At 41.7% G+C, this 14,046-nt stretch overlaps 1 protein-coding gene across 10 annotated transcripts in view; it reads right to left on the bottom strand.

Moving 5' to 3' along the window:
• Nucleotides 1-14,046, bottom strand: part of NALCN (sodium leak channel, non-selective) — a 191,064-nt gene that overhangs the window by 62,627 nt on the left and 114,391 nt on the right. For all 10 annotated transcript variants that reach the window (XR_014525549.1, XM_083501008.1, XM_083501004.1 and 7 more), the window contains 3 exons: nt 12,997-13,188; nt 7,984-8,121; nt 4,517-4,591 (listed from right to left, as the gene is read on the bottom strand). Coding sequence is in view for 9 of the 10 variants with exons in the window: in XM_083501008.1 (XP_083357134.1) it covers nt 4,517-4,591; nt 7,984-8,121; nt 12,997-13,188 (405 nt within the window). In the remaining variant the exon portion in view is untranslated. The remainder of the gene's footprint in view (nt 1-4,516; nt 4,592-7,983; nt 8,122-12,996; nt 13,189-14,046) is intronic.

The raw sequence follows: 14,046 nt of genomic DNA on the forward strand, positions 1-14,046 counted from the left end.
TCATCTATCCCAAACCAGAAAGCTCCTGTCAGCATCTCCCCTCCCCTAGTTCTCTGTTTAGTAGTAGCAGCAACACACGGTGCTTCTAACTTACTATCACAATATGTAGGCCCCAGAGAACAGAACATATATTCAGAAGGTGTGTGTGCCAAGTAATTGTTAACACTTAATCTGAAGTATCTAACACAAGTCCTCACTTCCTGCTCGCTGCTAAACATTGTACTTGACCCTGGGCCACCACTTCATATTTTTTCAGTGACTGCTAAGCGCCCACAACGTTACTCAAACAACAAGGGCTTTCGAGTAGGACTGCCATTTTTGTATGTTTTTCATTAGTGGGTAGTTGAACTTGGCTAATTCTGTGGTACTTCAGAGAACAACCACAGCACTGTAGTGCAGGTCATCTCCCTGGAAACAATGAATAGCAAAAAAAATATATTGCTAATTAGAATGTATTCCTTCCCAGCAGTCATTAATTCATATAATTGTAGAGTTGGAAGGGACATCTAGTCCAACCGCCACAATGCTTTCGCCTAAATCTTCGTGGCCACAGCAGATAGAAATGAAAACAAACAGACAAACTGCATTCTGTACAAGGTGGTGCAGCTTGAATTGGTATGCACAAGGCACTTCTGAAGAATCAGCACACAGCAAATTAGCCGGCTATCTCCTGGAGTTCCATTTAGCTTTTTAATTACAGATGGGGAATAGTATTTTCCCCTACAATGATACAAAAGCCATTTCCATTAAGAAAATGGGCATGAAGGGAAAAGCAACAATAACACCACACTGTTTCTCTTGTTCTTGTGGCCAACTTATAATGGAGAAGTCAAAAAGTCACCGAATTAAAAAACAAAACGAAACCACATCCCCTTCTTTCTGCTTTATCTACCATGATAAGAAAACCAATATTTCAGTAGAACAGTTCACAACTGCAATCAGCACAAAGCCAGGAATTCCATCATATTTACCTCAAGGGAAAACCTTTTCTCACTGTGTCACTTAATCGTCTGGACAATCTTCCATTTCAAAGGAGCAATTTCTTAACTTCTTTCTTTCTAAGCATGCCTTTTAATCGAAATGTCCAGATATGATGTTAATTACATTATGGGTGGAATGCAGAAAAAATCCAAATCTGCAATACAACTGCTCCATTGGACAGAGACTAATAACTAAAAGGTTTGCACCAACTTGGGTCTCCAGCTGCTTTTGGACTACAGCTCCCATCATCCCTAGCTAGCAGGACCAGTGGTCAGGGTTGGTGGGAATTGTAGTCCAAAAAATAGAGACCCAAGTTTGGGAAACAGTGGTTTACAGCAGGAGTACGACAAGGCTGTATATTGTCTCCCTGCTTATTTCACTTATATGCAGAATTCATCATGCGAAAGGCTGGGCTGGATGAATCCCTAGCCGGAATTAAGATTGCCGGAAGAAATATCAACAACCTCAGATATGCAGATGACACAACATTTGATGGCAGAAAGTGAGGAGGAATTAAAGAACCTTTTAATGAGGGTGAAAGAGGAGAGCGCAAAATATGGTTTGAAGCTCAAAATCAAAAAAACTAAGATCACGGCTACTGGTCCCATCACCTCCTGGCAAATAGAAGGGGAAGAAATGGAGGCAGTGAGAGATTTTACTTTCTTGGGCTCCATGATCACTGCAGATGGTGACAGCAGCCACGAAATTAAAAAATGCCTGCTTCTTGAGAGAAAAGCAATGACAAACCTAGACAGCATCTTAAAAAGCAGAGACATCACCTTGCCAACAAAGGTCTGTATAGTTAAAGCTATGGTTTTCCCAGTAGTGATGTATGGAAGTGAGAGCTGGACCATAAAGAAGGCTGATCACCGAAGAATTGATGCTTTTGAATTATGGTGCTGGAGGAGACTATTGAGAGTCCCATGCACTGCAAGATAAAACCTCTCCATTCTTAAGGAAATCAGCCCTGAGTGCTCACTGGATGGACAGATCCTGAAGCTGAGGCTCCAATACTTTGGCCACCTCGTGAGAAGAGAAGACTCCCTGGAAAAGACCCTGATGTTGGGAAAGATGGAGGGCACAAGGAGAAGGGGACGACAGAGGACGAGATGATGGGAAAGTGTTCTCGAAGCTACCAGTATGAGTTTGACTAAACTGCTACCAGTATGAGGTTGACTAAACTGCAGGAGGAAGTGGAAGACAGGAGTGCCTGGCGTGCTCTGGTCCATGGGGTCACGAAGAGTCGGTCACGACTAAACGACTAAACAACTAAACAACCTAAAACTGCTAGTCAGCAGCAGCAGCAGCAGCATGCACAGGGACCAGTTCCTGCAACAAACCTAGGTGTCTGCTCTGTCTCCATATCCACTCAGGCAAACCTATTGCAGTTACTAACAATGTGAGTTGCAACATCAAGGGCTCATTCACTTGTTCACCTTTTAATGTGTTTGAGGCTATCAACCGCTAGCAACAACCTTCTGTGTTGTACATAGGACCAATAGGGCAGACCCTATACAAAAGAATGAATGCACACAAATCTGATACCATAAATGGCAACACACAGAAATAAGAAAACTTTCTAACCTACCAGGCCACTCTATCACTGGCATCAAGACTGTCATTCTTGAACTGCAGGACTTCAAAGAGAAACTCCCGCATGAAATTGCAGTTTATCAGGAAGTTAATTTCTATTCATTTGGGCCTCAATAAAGACAATGGGTGACACCCAACTCAGTCCGAGTAGACCCACTGAAATCAATTCATTTCATTGTTTTCAATAGGTCTAATCTGGTTATGACTAACACTGGATATCTGCCATTTTCCCTGTCTTACTTGATGTTTTAATTTACTCAGCAATGCTAAGATGATTGTGTTATCATCAAATACTGCCCTTGAGAAATTTTTTTAAAAAATTGTCCAGTAGCACCACCAACATGGCTACCTACCTGAATCTGCCATTGAGAAGTCACTGTGCTTATTCTGCATACATTTTAATTGAATTCTTACAGGCCATGTAACCTCAAACACAAACATGTATCAATATATCTATTTCCTTTATATGGCTGCTAAGCAGTATAGCATCAGATGCATTATTATTATTAGGATTTTTTTTATATATAAAGAAGATTGTATACCGTATTTTTCGCTCTATAGGACGCACTTTTTCCCCTTCAAAAATGAAGGGGAAATGTGTGTGCGTCCTATGGAGCGAAGACGCCATAGCCCCGCGACCCTCTCCCGGCTGGAGAGGTGACGCGCGGCTATGGAAGGAGCCTCTCCGCTGTGCCTTTCCACTGCTCCCTGACCTACTCTTTGGGGCTGGTGGTGGGCTTCCCCCCGCCAGCCCCAAAGAGCAGGTCGAAAGGAACCTGAAGCCTGGAGAGCGAGAGGGGTCGGCGCATACCGACCCCTCTCACTCTCCAGGCTTCCAAGGTAGCCGCCTGAACGCACCCCAAACGGCACCTTGTTTTAGAGCGGGAAAACAAGAGGGGGAAAATTCTCCCCCTCTCTGCGCAGTGACTCTTGCCACTTCGCTGAAGGGGCGCTGGGCAGAGAAGGGGAGAATTTTTTTTCTTGTTCTCCCCCCTCCTATTGTCCGGTGTGTCCTATGGTGCGAAAAATACGGTAATTCAAATTACCCCAATACTATCAAGGTACTTTCACCTCATAGAATGGCTTAAATACCCTCAGACTTATGGATTTCTGTGGGACACAGAATGAACAACAGAATAATATCATGTGTAAAGTTGCATAAAATGGATAATAAAACATATTGAAAGAAACTTATTTTATATAGAGAAAGAGAGGGACAATTTAAGCCACAGCACAAGATAGCATTGAATAGACACTTCTGAGCTATTTGCATAGTACTACTGAATTTGCAAGGAGGTTCACAATATGCTCTTTTACACACCTTTTACACACCACTGCAAACTAAGTGTAGTGCCATGACTGCTTTCATTGCTGGTATGGCAACAGAAGCATATTGGTAAAAATATTAATGGTACGCAGCTTTGCATGTGCAACTTTCTGCGTAGTGATGGTGTTGAGTAAAGAGTGCATCTGCTAAGTTCAGAAACAAGTTTCTAGATTTTACTTACAGATGGTTAATAAAAATAAGGCATGAAACAGCCATGTTTTGTATCCTCCACACACATTCCAGCATGTATTGGGATGTACATGCATGTACATTGCCTCTCCCAAATGTCCTCTTTTGCATCAAAATGGAGTGCATCAGGACCTAGGACCGGACTCAGCAAACCCAACAAAAGGATTCCAGCTAGCGCAACAGGCCTCCCCCCCACATGGCCCCCACAGCTCCCCTAAATCTGCTCTGGAGAGTCAGGAAAACTCCCAAAACAGTACACAGGGGAGGGAAGGGGAGAGCATTCTGTCAGGCAAGCAGAAAGTAAACTATATAGGTATTTTAATTAGTTCACATTCTCGAAAAGCTGGTTGACATCTGCATTTTCCTAGAAAAATGAGGACACAATATTGCTTTGTTGCAATTAATATCCAACATGAAAAAGCTTACTTGCTTAAGTTTCTTTAGATCTTCATCAAGTTCCAAGTTGTCCAAAATAACAGCAACAAACAAACTCAGCAGAATCTACAAAAGGATTTCAAAAACAGAGCCCAATATTAGAAGCAGATAATGAAAGCCTCTCTCTACCAAACAGAAAAAAATAACTTTGTCAGTGACAACACGTAAAAGGGGCTTCCTTTTCTCTTGGATCCTGGGTGTGCCAATCACAGAAGTAAGATTTATTTTATGTACCGTATTTTTTGCTTTATAACACGCACCCGACCATAACACGCACGTAGTTTTTAGAGGAGGAAAATCCGTAGGCATGCCACGCGTAGGCATTTCCTCCAATAACACGCACAGACATTTCCCCTTACTTTCTAGGAGGAAAAAAGTGAGTGTTATGGTGCAAAAAATACGGTACATTACATTTTGCAGTGTTTGGTTTCACACTTTACCTCTAAGGTCTGTTTTGGGTTATGTTTTGTAAGGAAAGGCAACCAGTAAGTGGAAATATAATGATGATGATAATAATGACAATGGCCGATTCCTTACAAGGGCAAAGTACCTGTTTGGAGAGAGATCTGCATGGAGTTCAATATATAGGACATGGATGGTTTGCATGGACTTGCCAGTCCCCAAATGGCTCTGCTGTGATGCCTGCATGTGCTGAGGAGAAACGAGCTCTATGGAGATACTCCCAAGATGGAGATGGATTGTACTAATTAGTTGGCTTATTAACCAGCACCATTTTCTGGAGTTGGCTCTTTACAAGGGATTAGAACCACCAAGTCACCATGTATCCAATTCACAGTGTCTGCTCCAAAGGATATCATAAAGGTAAAGGTAAAGGGACCCCTGACCATTAGGTCCAGTCGTGACCGACTCTGGGGTTGTGGCGCTCATCTCGCTTTATTGGCAGAGGGAGCCGGCGTACAGCTTCCGGGTCATGTGGCCAGCATGACTAAGCCGCGTCTGGCAAACCAGAGCAGCGCACAGAAACGCCGTTTACCTTCCCGCCGGAGTGGTACCTATTTATCTACTTGCACTTTGAGGTGCTTTCGAACTGCTAGGTTGGCAGGAGCAGGGACTGAGCAACGGGAGCTCACCCCGTCGCGGGGATTCGAACCACCGACCTTCTGATTGACAAGTCCTAGGCTCTGTGGTTTAACCCACAGCGCCACCCGCGTCCCTAAAGGATATCATGGGCAACTAAAAAAAAAAAAAAGGAGGCTAAAAGATGTGCATTTATGAAAAATTTGTTCTTCCTTGCCACCAAATATTATTATTATTATTATTATTATTATTATTATTATTATTATTATTATTATTATACTTCACCAACCTGACTGGGTTTAATAATAATATAAATGCTATTAAATACAATAAAATAGCAATTATGGAACATTTTGGACTGCATTTTTTTTTACAAAAATGTAAATATTTAGCTCAACTCTGTTTCAGACTGTGGCCCTAGCTAGAATGATATTGAAAAGCTGTGCCTGATATTATCAAGGAATTGTGCAGTAGCTGTGAAATACGCTGCAGTTTAATCTGTGGTTATTTCCAGTCTCTATAGCTGAGAATGATAGACACACAATGGAGATTTTTTTACCGAATGTCAAAAACAAATCTAGAACATTATCACAAAAGAACAGTTAAACCTCAGCTTGTTATTTGTTTAACTTCTTCCATTCCCTTCTGGATTTTAATAATAGACTTCACTCTGAACACAGTTTTTGTTTTTCAAACCTAAACTCCATTCCAGCTTCTGCTGTGAAAGCTATTCATTTCTCTCCAGCTCTCTACAGATCCAGCTCCAAGTGCATACAATTAGCACTTTTGAGCTTTAACCCGCCTTCTCATTCTCATTTACTGCAACATTTTCCTGATCTTTTATCCACTTGTCATTGTGTCACCATATATTCTTAGGGCTTCACTTCCCTTCTTCCCCTCTTTTTTAAGCAGTGGAAATAAACTGAACCCCCCTTAGTAATGTGGTGGGGCTGGTTCTGTTCCTCAAACAGTGGTGGTGTGACCACTTTACAAATGTAATAGAGAAGTGGCAAATCTCACTGCAATTGCATCATCTTGCAGTGTGTGTGTGTGTGTGTGTGTGTGTGTGTGTGTGTGTGTGTGGTTTTAGGAGGGGGGGCAGGTGGACTGTACTATGAAAACTCAATATGCATTCTAGATGTAGGGTCTGCACTATCTGAACCAGAGAGGGAAAGGAACTATCACTCCATCATGCAGCTGTGGTGAGTTTCATAAAAGCTCCATCTCCTTCATTGTGAAGTGAATTGCAGAAGACAACCAACTTCTTTAAACCACTCTAGAGTTCTGTTGGAGTGGAACCAACCAGTTATTCTTAGGAACTTGGGATAGGGGGTGGGGTTTAGGATTTATTTAGGGACTTTGAGATCCCTGAAAAACTGCTCTGCTGGGCCCACATGGAGCGCATTGCAATAAGGCTTGAGGTCACCAGTGACCATAATCTGTGAATCATGACAGCTAGAGGGAAAGTACAGTGAGGATCGGTGTAGGTTTCTGCTCCACTGTAGTCCTCGATTTCATTGGGAATTGTGACAGGTACCCTGTCTTCTCTTGCAGAGCAATGGGTCTGTTAACAAGAAGGTTGGTGGTTCGAGTCCACCCAGTGACAGCTGTGGGCAGCATTCCTGCATTGCAGAGCGTTGGACTAGATGACACTTGGGATCCCTTCCCAACTCCACAATTCTAGGATTTCATGATTGTAGGTAGCATCTGCAATATTATATTATGAAAAGGAGTATGGTCGTGGTTTACAAATAACTTCCTGTGCTAGTGCAAAGACTGGCCACCATAAGCTGCAGGGCTGAACTTCATGTTCCATCAAATAATTAAAACAGGGGAAATCTAGACACAGAGGGGCAAGCTTCCACCTGCGAAACCATGCTGAACACTCATTTGCCATTCTGTGTGCCTAGTTTACTGTGCTACCTGTGAGTGCTTCCATACCAAAACCAGTATGGAGAGCCAGTGTGGTCTAGTGGTTAAGAGCGGTAGTCTCGTAATCTGGTGAACCGGGTTCGCGTCTCCGCTCCTCCACATGCAGCTGCTGGGTGACCTTGGGCTAGTCACACTTCTTTGAAGTCTCTCAGCCCCACTCACCTCACAGAGTGTTTGTTGTGGGGGAGGAAGGGAAAGGAGAATGTTAGCTGCTTTGAGACTCCTTCGGGTAGTGATAAAGTGGGATATCAAATCCAAACTCCCATCCCATGCTAGTTGAGTTAAATGGAATGCGGGAGTAGAGAGAGAATCACCTGCGGGAGACAATACTGAGCTGGATCGACCAATAGTCTGACTCAATACAAGGCAGCTTCCTCAGACAGTTGTAAAATCTGATTTCTCCTGTGCCTCATTTCATCCACATATGAGCCAGCACAAGCAACATTTCAGAAAAGTAAATATAGGAAACAGCAAGGCATACAACATACCAGGGTAGCAAAAAGATGATAAAGTATGAAGTAGATAGCGACAACAGGTGCCCACATATGCCCGACAGCATTAAGAGTTTGATCCATGACATCTACCCATCCTTCCTGTGTAAGGATCTGGAACATGGACATAAAAGCCTAAAAGAGAACATAATCAAACACAAAGCTCAGTTGGGCGCGCTTTATCGAAACAAGCGAATAATATCCTGAACCCAATATCCGTGTCAGCAATTGCATGCAGCAATCATAACCTTGCTAGCTAAAATTTGGGTGGAGTTTGGTTTCCTGCTTGTAAAAATGCAATGGGTCACTATAAGACTGTTTTCAGTGCCTCGGAGTTCGGCTTGCTAAGATTCCCAGCTACCTTAGTCTACTCCTATATGCTGTTGTGATATCGCAGGCATGCATTTTCACTCAGAGCACATGATAATCCTGTATGCATGCTGGTTTTTCCTCATCATCAGAAGCAAACATGTAGTTGAAAGGAAAGGTGGGCTGAATCTCTCCATAAAACCCAAGGAGAACACTGCACATGAGTAGCTGAGCTGTAAGCTCTTTTTAAATGCCACCTTTAAGCACCTATCCCCTTTCTGTCTATGCCACTGCATTAGGTCTTCACTAGGATTCAAGGTCCGTATAGTTAAAGTAATGGTTTTCCCAGTAGTGATTAATGGAAGTGAGAGCTGGACCATAAAGAAGGCTGATCGCCGAAGAATTGATGCTTTTGAATTATGGTGCTGGAGGAGACTCTTGAGAGTCCCATGGACTGCAAGAAGATCAAACCTATCCATTCTTAAGGAAATCAGCCCTGAGTGCTCACTGGAAGGACAGATCCTGAAGCTGAGGCACCAATATTTCACCACCTCATGAGAAGAGAAGACTCCCTGGAGAAGACCCTGATGTTGGGAAAGATGGAGGGCACAAGGAGAAGGGGATGACAGAGGACGAGATGGTTGGACAGTGTTCTTGAAGCTACCAGCATGAGTTTAACTAAACTGCGGGAGGCAGTGGAAGACAGGAGTGCCTGGCGTGCTCTGGTCCATGGGGTCACGAAGAGTTGGACATTACTAAAGGACTAAACAACAACAGAACTCAAGCCTTTAGCCCAGCAGACCCTGCTTTCTAGAACTCTCTACAAGTAGCGGTTCTGCAGGAGCTGCATCTATTACTGTTTTATCAGAGTTTATCATTATGCTTCTATTGACACTTTTACGGATCTTGTTGTATTCTGTATGTTCTATACTGCCTTGATATATCTTATGAAGAAAGAGTTTATATGAATTTTTCAATAAACGCTAAAAAATAAATACGTCCAATATGGTGAAGTTTCATCACTCATAGATTTCCTCAGATATGTCTCCTTCAGCTTTCTTATATCCATTCATTTGCATAGAGGCTACGTTCAAATAAGCTCTTAACTATCAGTGGCCCTGATCCAGCTCTCATCATGAGGTATGAACATGCAACTAGTTGTGTGGGAATATGAATGGGGGATGTACTTTCAGATACACACTGGAATATGTTTCTTATTCTAAGCAAAATATCACTGGTCGGCTGCATCCTCCCCCTGATACACATAATAATAATAATAATAATAATAATAATAATAATAAATTTTATTTATATCCCGCCCTCCCCAGCTGAGCCGGGCTCAGGGCGGCTAACAACAATCAAATAACAATCAAATAATAACACATTCTAAAAAACATATGAAGAGTATCCTATCTATTTCCAATTTATACCCACAATTTCCAATCCAGAGTGATATTCAGACATAAGCCTGCTTAACTGGGTCAGGGTGACAGTGTACATATCTTGTTCATGGTTTATTTGATCTTTTCGGCATCTCTATATCATTTATATCTCAATAGCTTAGAAAGTACAGCAAGTTTCGCTTAAAATGAAACTTTCCTCTCTTCTTTCTTAATGCCAAATGAATGGCATTCATTTTCTACAGCATCACATTTTAGAAAGGACAAATGTGATGTTAAAACAAAAAAACTAGACAACCAAACCTTCCATTTAAAACATGCTTCATTCTAATGTTACTCCACGTAAATCTTTCCTATTATTAAAGTTCTCTGTATCGGAAAACACCAGTTTAAAGAAAATGCTAAGGCAGTATACAGTGATTTTAAGTTCAGCAAGTAGCAATCTTTCTTTCAGAGCAAGATATTTTTAGTTGAAAGGTACACTTTTCACCATTTATGTTAAAATGAATCTGAAACGCAGCTACCTAGCTGACAGAACCAACAGCTGTGAAAATGAGACCTGGAGATTTATGCAAATGGAGGGATTTTGAATTAATTCATGTTGTGTGGCTGTGTGGTGGAGGCTTCAAGTTCCTTTTGATCCCCCCCTTTCTGAAGATTAGTTAGAGATTCTGATACTGGTAATCAACTAGAAATTATTTCCAAAATACAATATAAACCGACCAATGCTAAAATGCATTAGAGACCACTATTTTTGGTCCATCCATCAATCAGTGTCAACATCATCCAGTATTAAGGTCTGAAATGGTAGCATTATACAGAGTTCTCCCATTCCACAACATTCAGTGCAATCTGTCTCATGCAATACAATCTTGCCTGATGTCGTTACAGGTATCCCCCCATTTAGGCATGTTCAAGTGTGGGGGCACACTTGAAGAGCCTCAGCAAAGCCTCACTGTGCTTCTGGCTCATGAGGAAACCCTCCCCAGAGCCCAAAGAAGACATTTTCTGGGCTCTGGGGAGGGTCTCCACAAGAGCTGGAGGGGCAGCGGGCCTTGCCCCATAAGTGCAGGTCTTCCCTCAAAAAGCATTGTGCTCAACTGTTGAAACTCTAGTTTCTCATCTGTACCAGCCAAGCCGTATGAAATAAATACAATTTCTCATGAGAGAAGGCAGCCAATTTAATTGCAAAAATTCAAGGTAATAAAATGTTCCATATTTTCTTTAGTTTGGACATGACTTTGCAAGTGACAAATCCAAGAAATGGAAGGAAACACACTTGAAGAAGTCCATTTTAGAGGCTCACACTGACCTGAAAACAAATCTATCAGACCACATAAGAAGACAAAAATGTTCCAGAGAATGCTGTGTTCGGTAACCATAGTGACCATAAGCTTCTACTTATTTACTGTTTGTCAGGTAACCATGTGAAAGCATGCAATTTAGAGGCATTAGGAAATGAAGGTTGTCTGCCTTTTCTTCCCCTTTCTTTCAAAAAACCCACAATGTTCCTATAGCGCTTTTGCTTCCCCCCTTTTTTTTAGTTCTAGGCTTTTGATTCAGCGACATTAATGGACATAGTAATCAATAGTTCCTATTTGGCTCCGCACACTTGCTTTTCAGCATCTAGGGAAATGGCAGAAAGAAAGGTACCATGACAGCAAGCAACTGCCATTTTTTACTTTTGCTCTTGCTTAGTGGCAAGCAATACAGGACAGCAAGAGGGTATGCCAACAAACAGCTTGTGGATTTTGGGACACTTCACGTATTCACTTTGTATGACATCTTAGCGCTGCACAGTATCAATCTATCATCACATCACACAATATGTGCAGAAGCTTCTATTAGCTGAGACAACTCTTAAGGAAGTTTCCGGCTTCGATTATATTGGCATGTCTGATTTCAAAATTCCCCCTTTTTTCTGTTAGAAAAAGAAACCTCCACTTGAACTTATTTTAGTCAGAGTATCCAGAATTATAAAATAATATATTTTGCCTCTCTCTTTCCATTCCACATTTTCTAGATTGGGAGCTAATGGGTTGTTTATCAGTGACATTTATTTGGTTGAAAGGCCCTGATCAGAACATTTCCTGACATTACCTGCACCTCATTCTCTGTTCATTCCAGTACATTTTAACACTTTGGCTGGAAAATCCCATGTCACCACATTCAGTGGTTTTAAAAGAATCCAAACTAAATAGCAGCTGATTTTGCCATCTTATTTTACCTCATGATCAGGCCAGCCCTTCTCACCATAACTGTTATGCATCGTTCACTTTAGCTATAGACTGGAGCATTACGTTATGACAGCTTGTGAAAACATGGCCTGGATGTCTTGCAAAGAGTCTAGTCTACAGGTTCTGACATTTTCAACCCCCAGAGCCTACTTGGAAGGACTGAAAACAATTGAGGCCTAAGAGGCACAAAATGGCCGTTCAGGGCCAAAGATGGCGGCAGAGTTTGTTCTAAACAGGTGGCAGTTACTAAGATTGCTTTCTATGGATGTCGTATTTCTTATTCTGATCCAAGGACACATTTCTCACCCTGAGTTACAGCTCTCCTCGTTTATTCTTCTGTGTTTACACAAAAAATGAAGGAAAGCAGTCTGGATCTTGCTACTGCTGTTCCTGTCTCTGAAGCTAAGTGCCTGGATGATCAGTGCCTGAGGGGATATCACTGGGGAACTACTCTGAAAAATCTGGAGAAAGGGGCAGGAAAAAAAGGGGAAGAGATCTTACGTTGAAATGAATATGTAAGGTTTTTTCCCAACACCGGCATTGCACTAGTTGAACTGGTATCAGCTCACACTATGAGACTTCCCCTTCCTTTTATCCTGCTTGATGCCACCCTTTGAAATCTGCTCTTGAGTTTTGGAGGACCCTCTGAAGCAAATCTGGGGTGTGTGCAAGGGGCTGTAGAGGGATAAGGGAAGGAGAAGTTCTATTAAGGGTGTAAAGCCTGCTTGTGTGTAGCACTGGACACAACCCAATGACTCACAGAGCAGTACGTGTAAAGCTATTTTTAGAGTTGTTTTGGGGTCCAGAAGGCAGCACAGGATTTAAAAACTAAATGAAGTAAATAAGCAAAAGGCATTACACAGCTTTCCACAGTACATTCCACAAAGCAATAGAAACGCGCAAACCCCACCCCCCAACCAACACACAGGAAAACATGATCTTTACCCACACCTTCCAAACAGCTGGCGTTAACAAAGCTAGAATTAAAAGAAAAAGGCATTTGTAAGAAAGACGACAGAATCATAGCTGATTGCTTGATTGGTTGGTTGTTGTTTTACACTTACCCTTGGAAATGTTGTAAATCTGTCTAGCTCTTCCACAAAACAGAACATCTGCAAACTGATTGCTGACATTACAATTAATAAGCTGGCAGTAAATACAACTAAACTCCCAAGTTTTTTCCCGGGTCCAAAAATCTTATACACAAAGTCTTCCAGAGCAGGAGAAATCTTTATAAGTCGAACTACCCTGAGCACCTGCAAGAGGAAAGGAAATACGTTATTGATCTGACTGTAGGGTGTCAAATGGGTATAACACTGAAGGTTCTATTTCAAGTAGGCTCCTAGCATTAAGTACCATGTGTTGAATGGGAAAGTAACAAGTGTCCTGGTCCATTGATTTCCTTCAGGTTTTCTATTGCTTCTGACAGCATATTGTTACAGCACGTTAATTTAAAAAGGGTTAGTGAGGCTCAAAAAGAGCGAAGCATTGAAACACAGGACCACAGATCAACTAACCATTGCTTTGATCTTGAAAAACCATATGTCAGTTCTTAAGTTCTATATATCAGTGTAGTGCAGGCATAGGCAAACTTGGCTCTCCAGATGTTTTTGGACTACAACTCCCATCATCCCTAGCTAACAGGACCAGTGGTCAGGGATGATGGGAGTTGTAGTCCCAAAACATCTGGAGGGCTGAGTTTGCCTATGCCAAAGGGAGTGTGTATAAGGTTTCATGGGGTTTTAGGCTCATATAATATTATCCTAAATGTCCCACCTTCACCCCAAAACACAATACTCTGGTTAATCATGGCTAGTGCAGTTACTTAAAAATATAAATATAAAGCTTTTTTAAAAACACACACACACAAAAAAAAGATGTATTTGAAAAACACTGCATCTTAAAACAAACAGAAGCATTGATGTGGTCAAAATGATCAATATTAGTCATTCCTTAAACTTTAAACTAAAACAAAACGGACAGTAAGCAACTTGCACAAAAGAGAATGATTATGTTACTGCACTGCGAGCACATCAGTTTTCTTTTTCTTTTTGCAAATGTATCTTCAGTTTAAATGCAAGTATTTATTTACAAAAATCAGCCTCGCCTCCTCT

Source organism: Podarcis liolepis, assembly GCF_965112155.1.
Source record: "Podarcis liolepis genome assembly, chromosome: 4".
Taxonomy (NCBI): domain Eukaryota; kingdom Metazoa; phylum Chordata; class Lepidosauria; order Squamata; family Lacertidae; genus Podarcis; species Podarcis liolepis.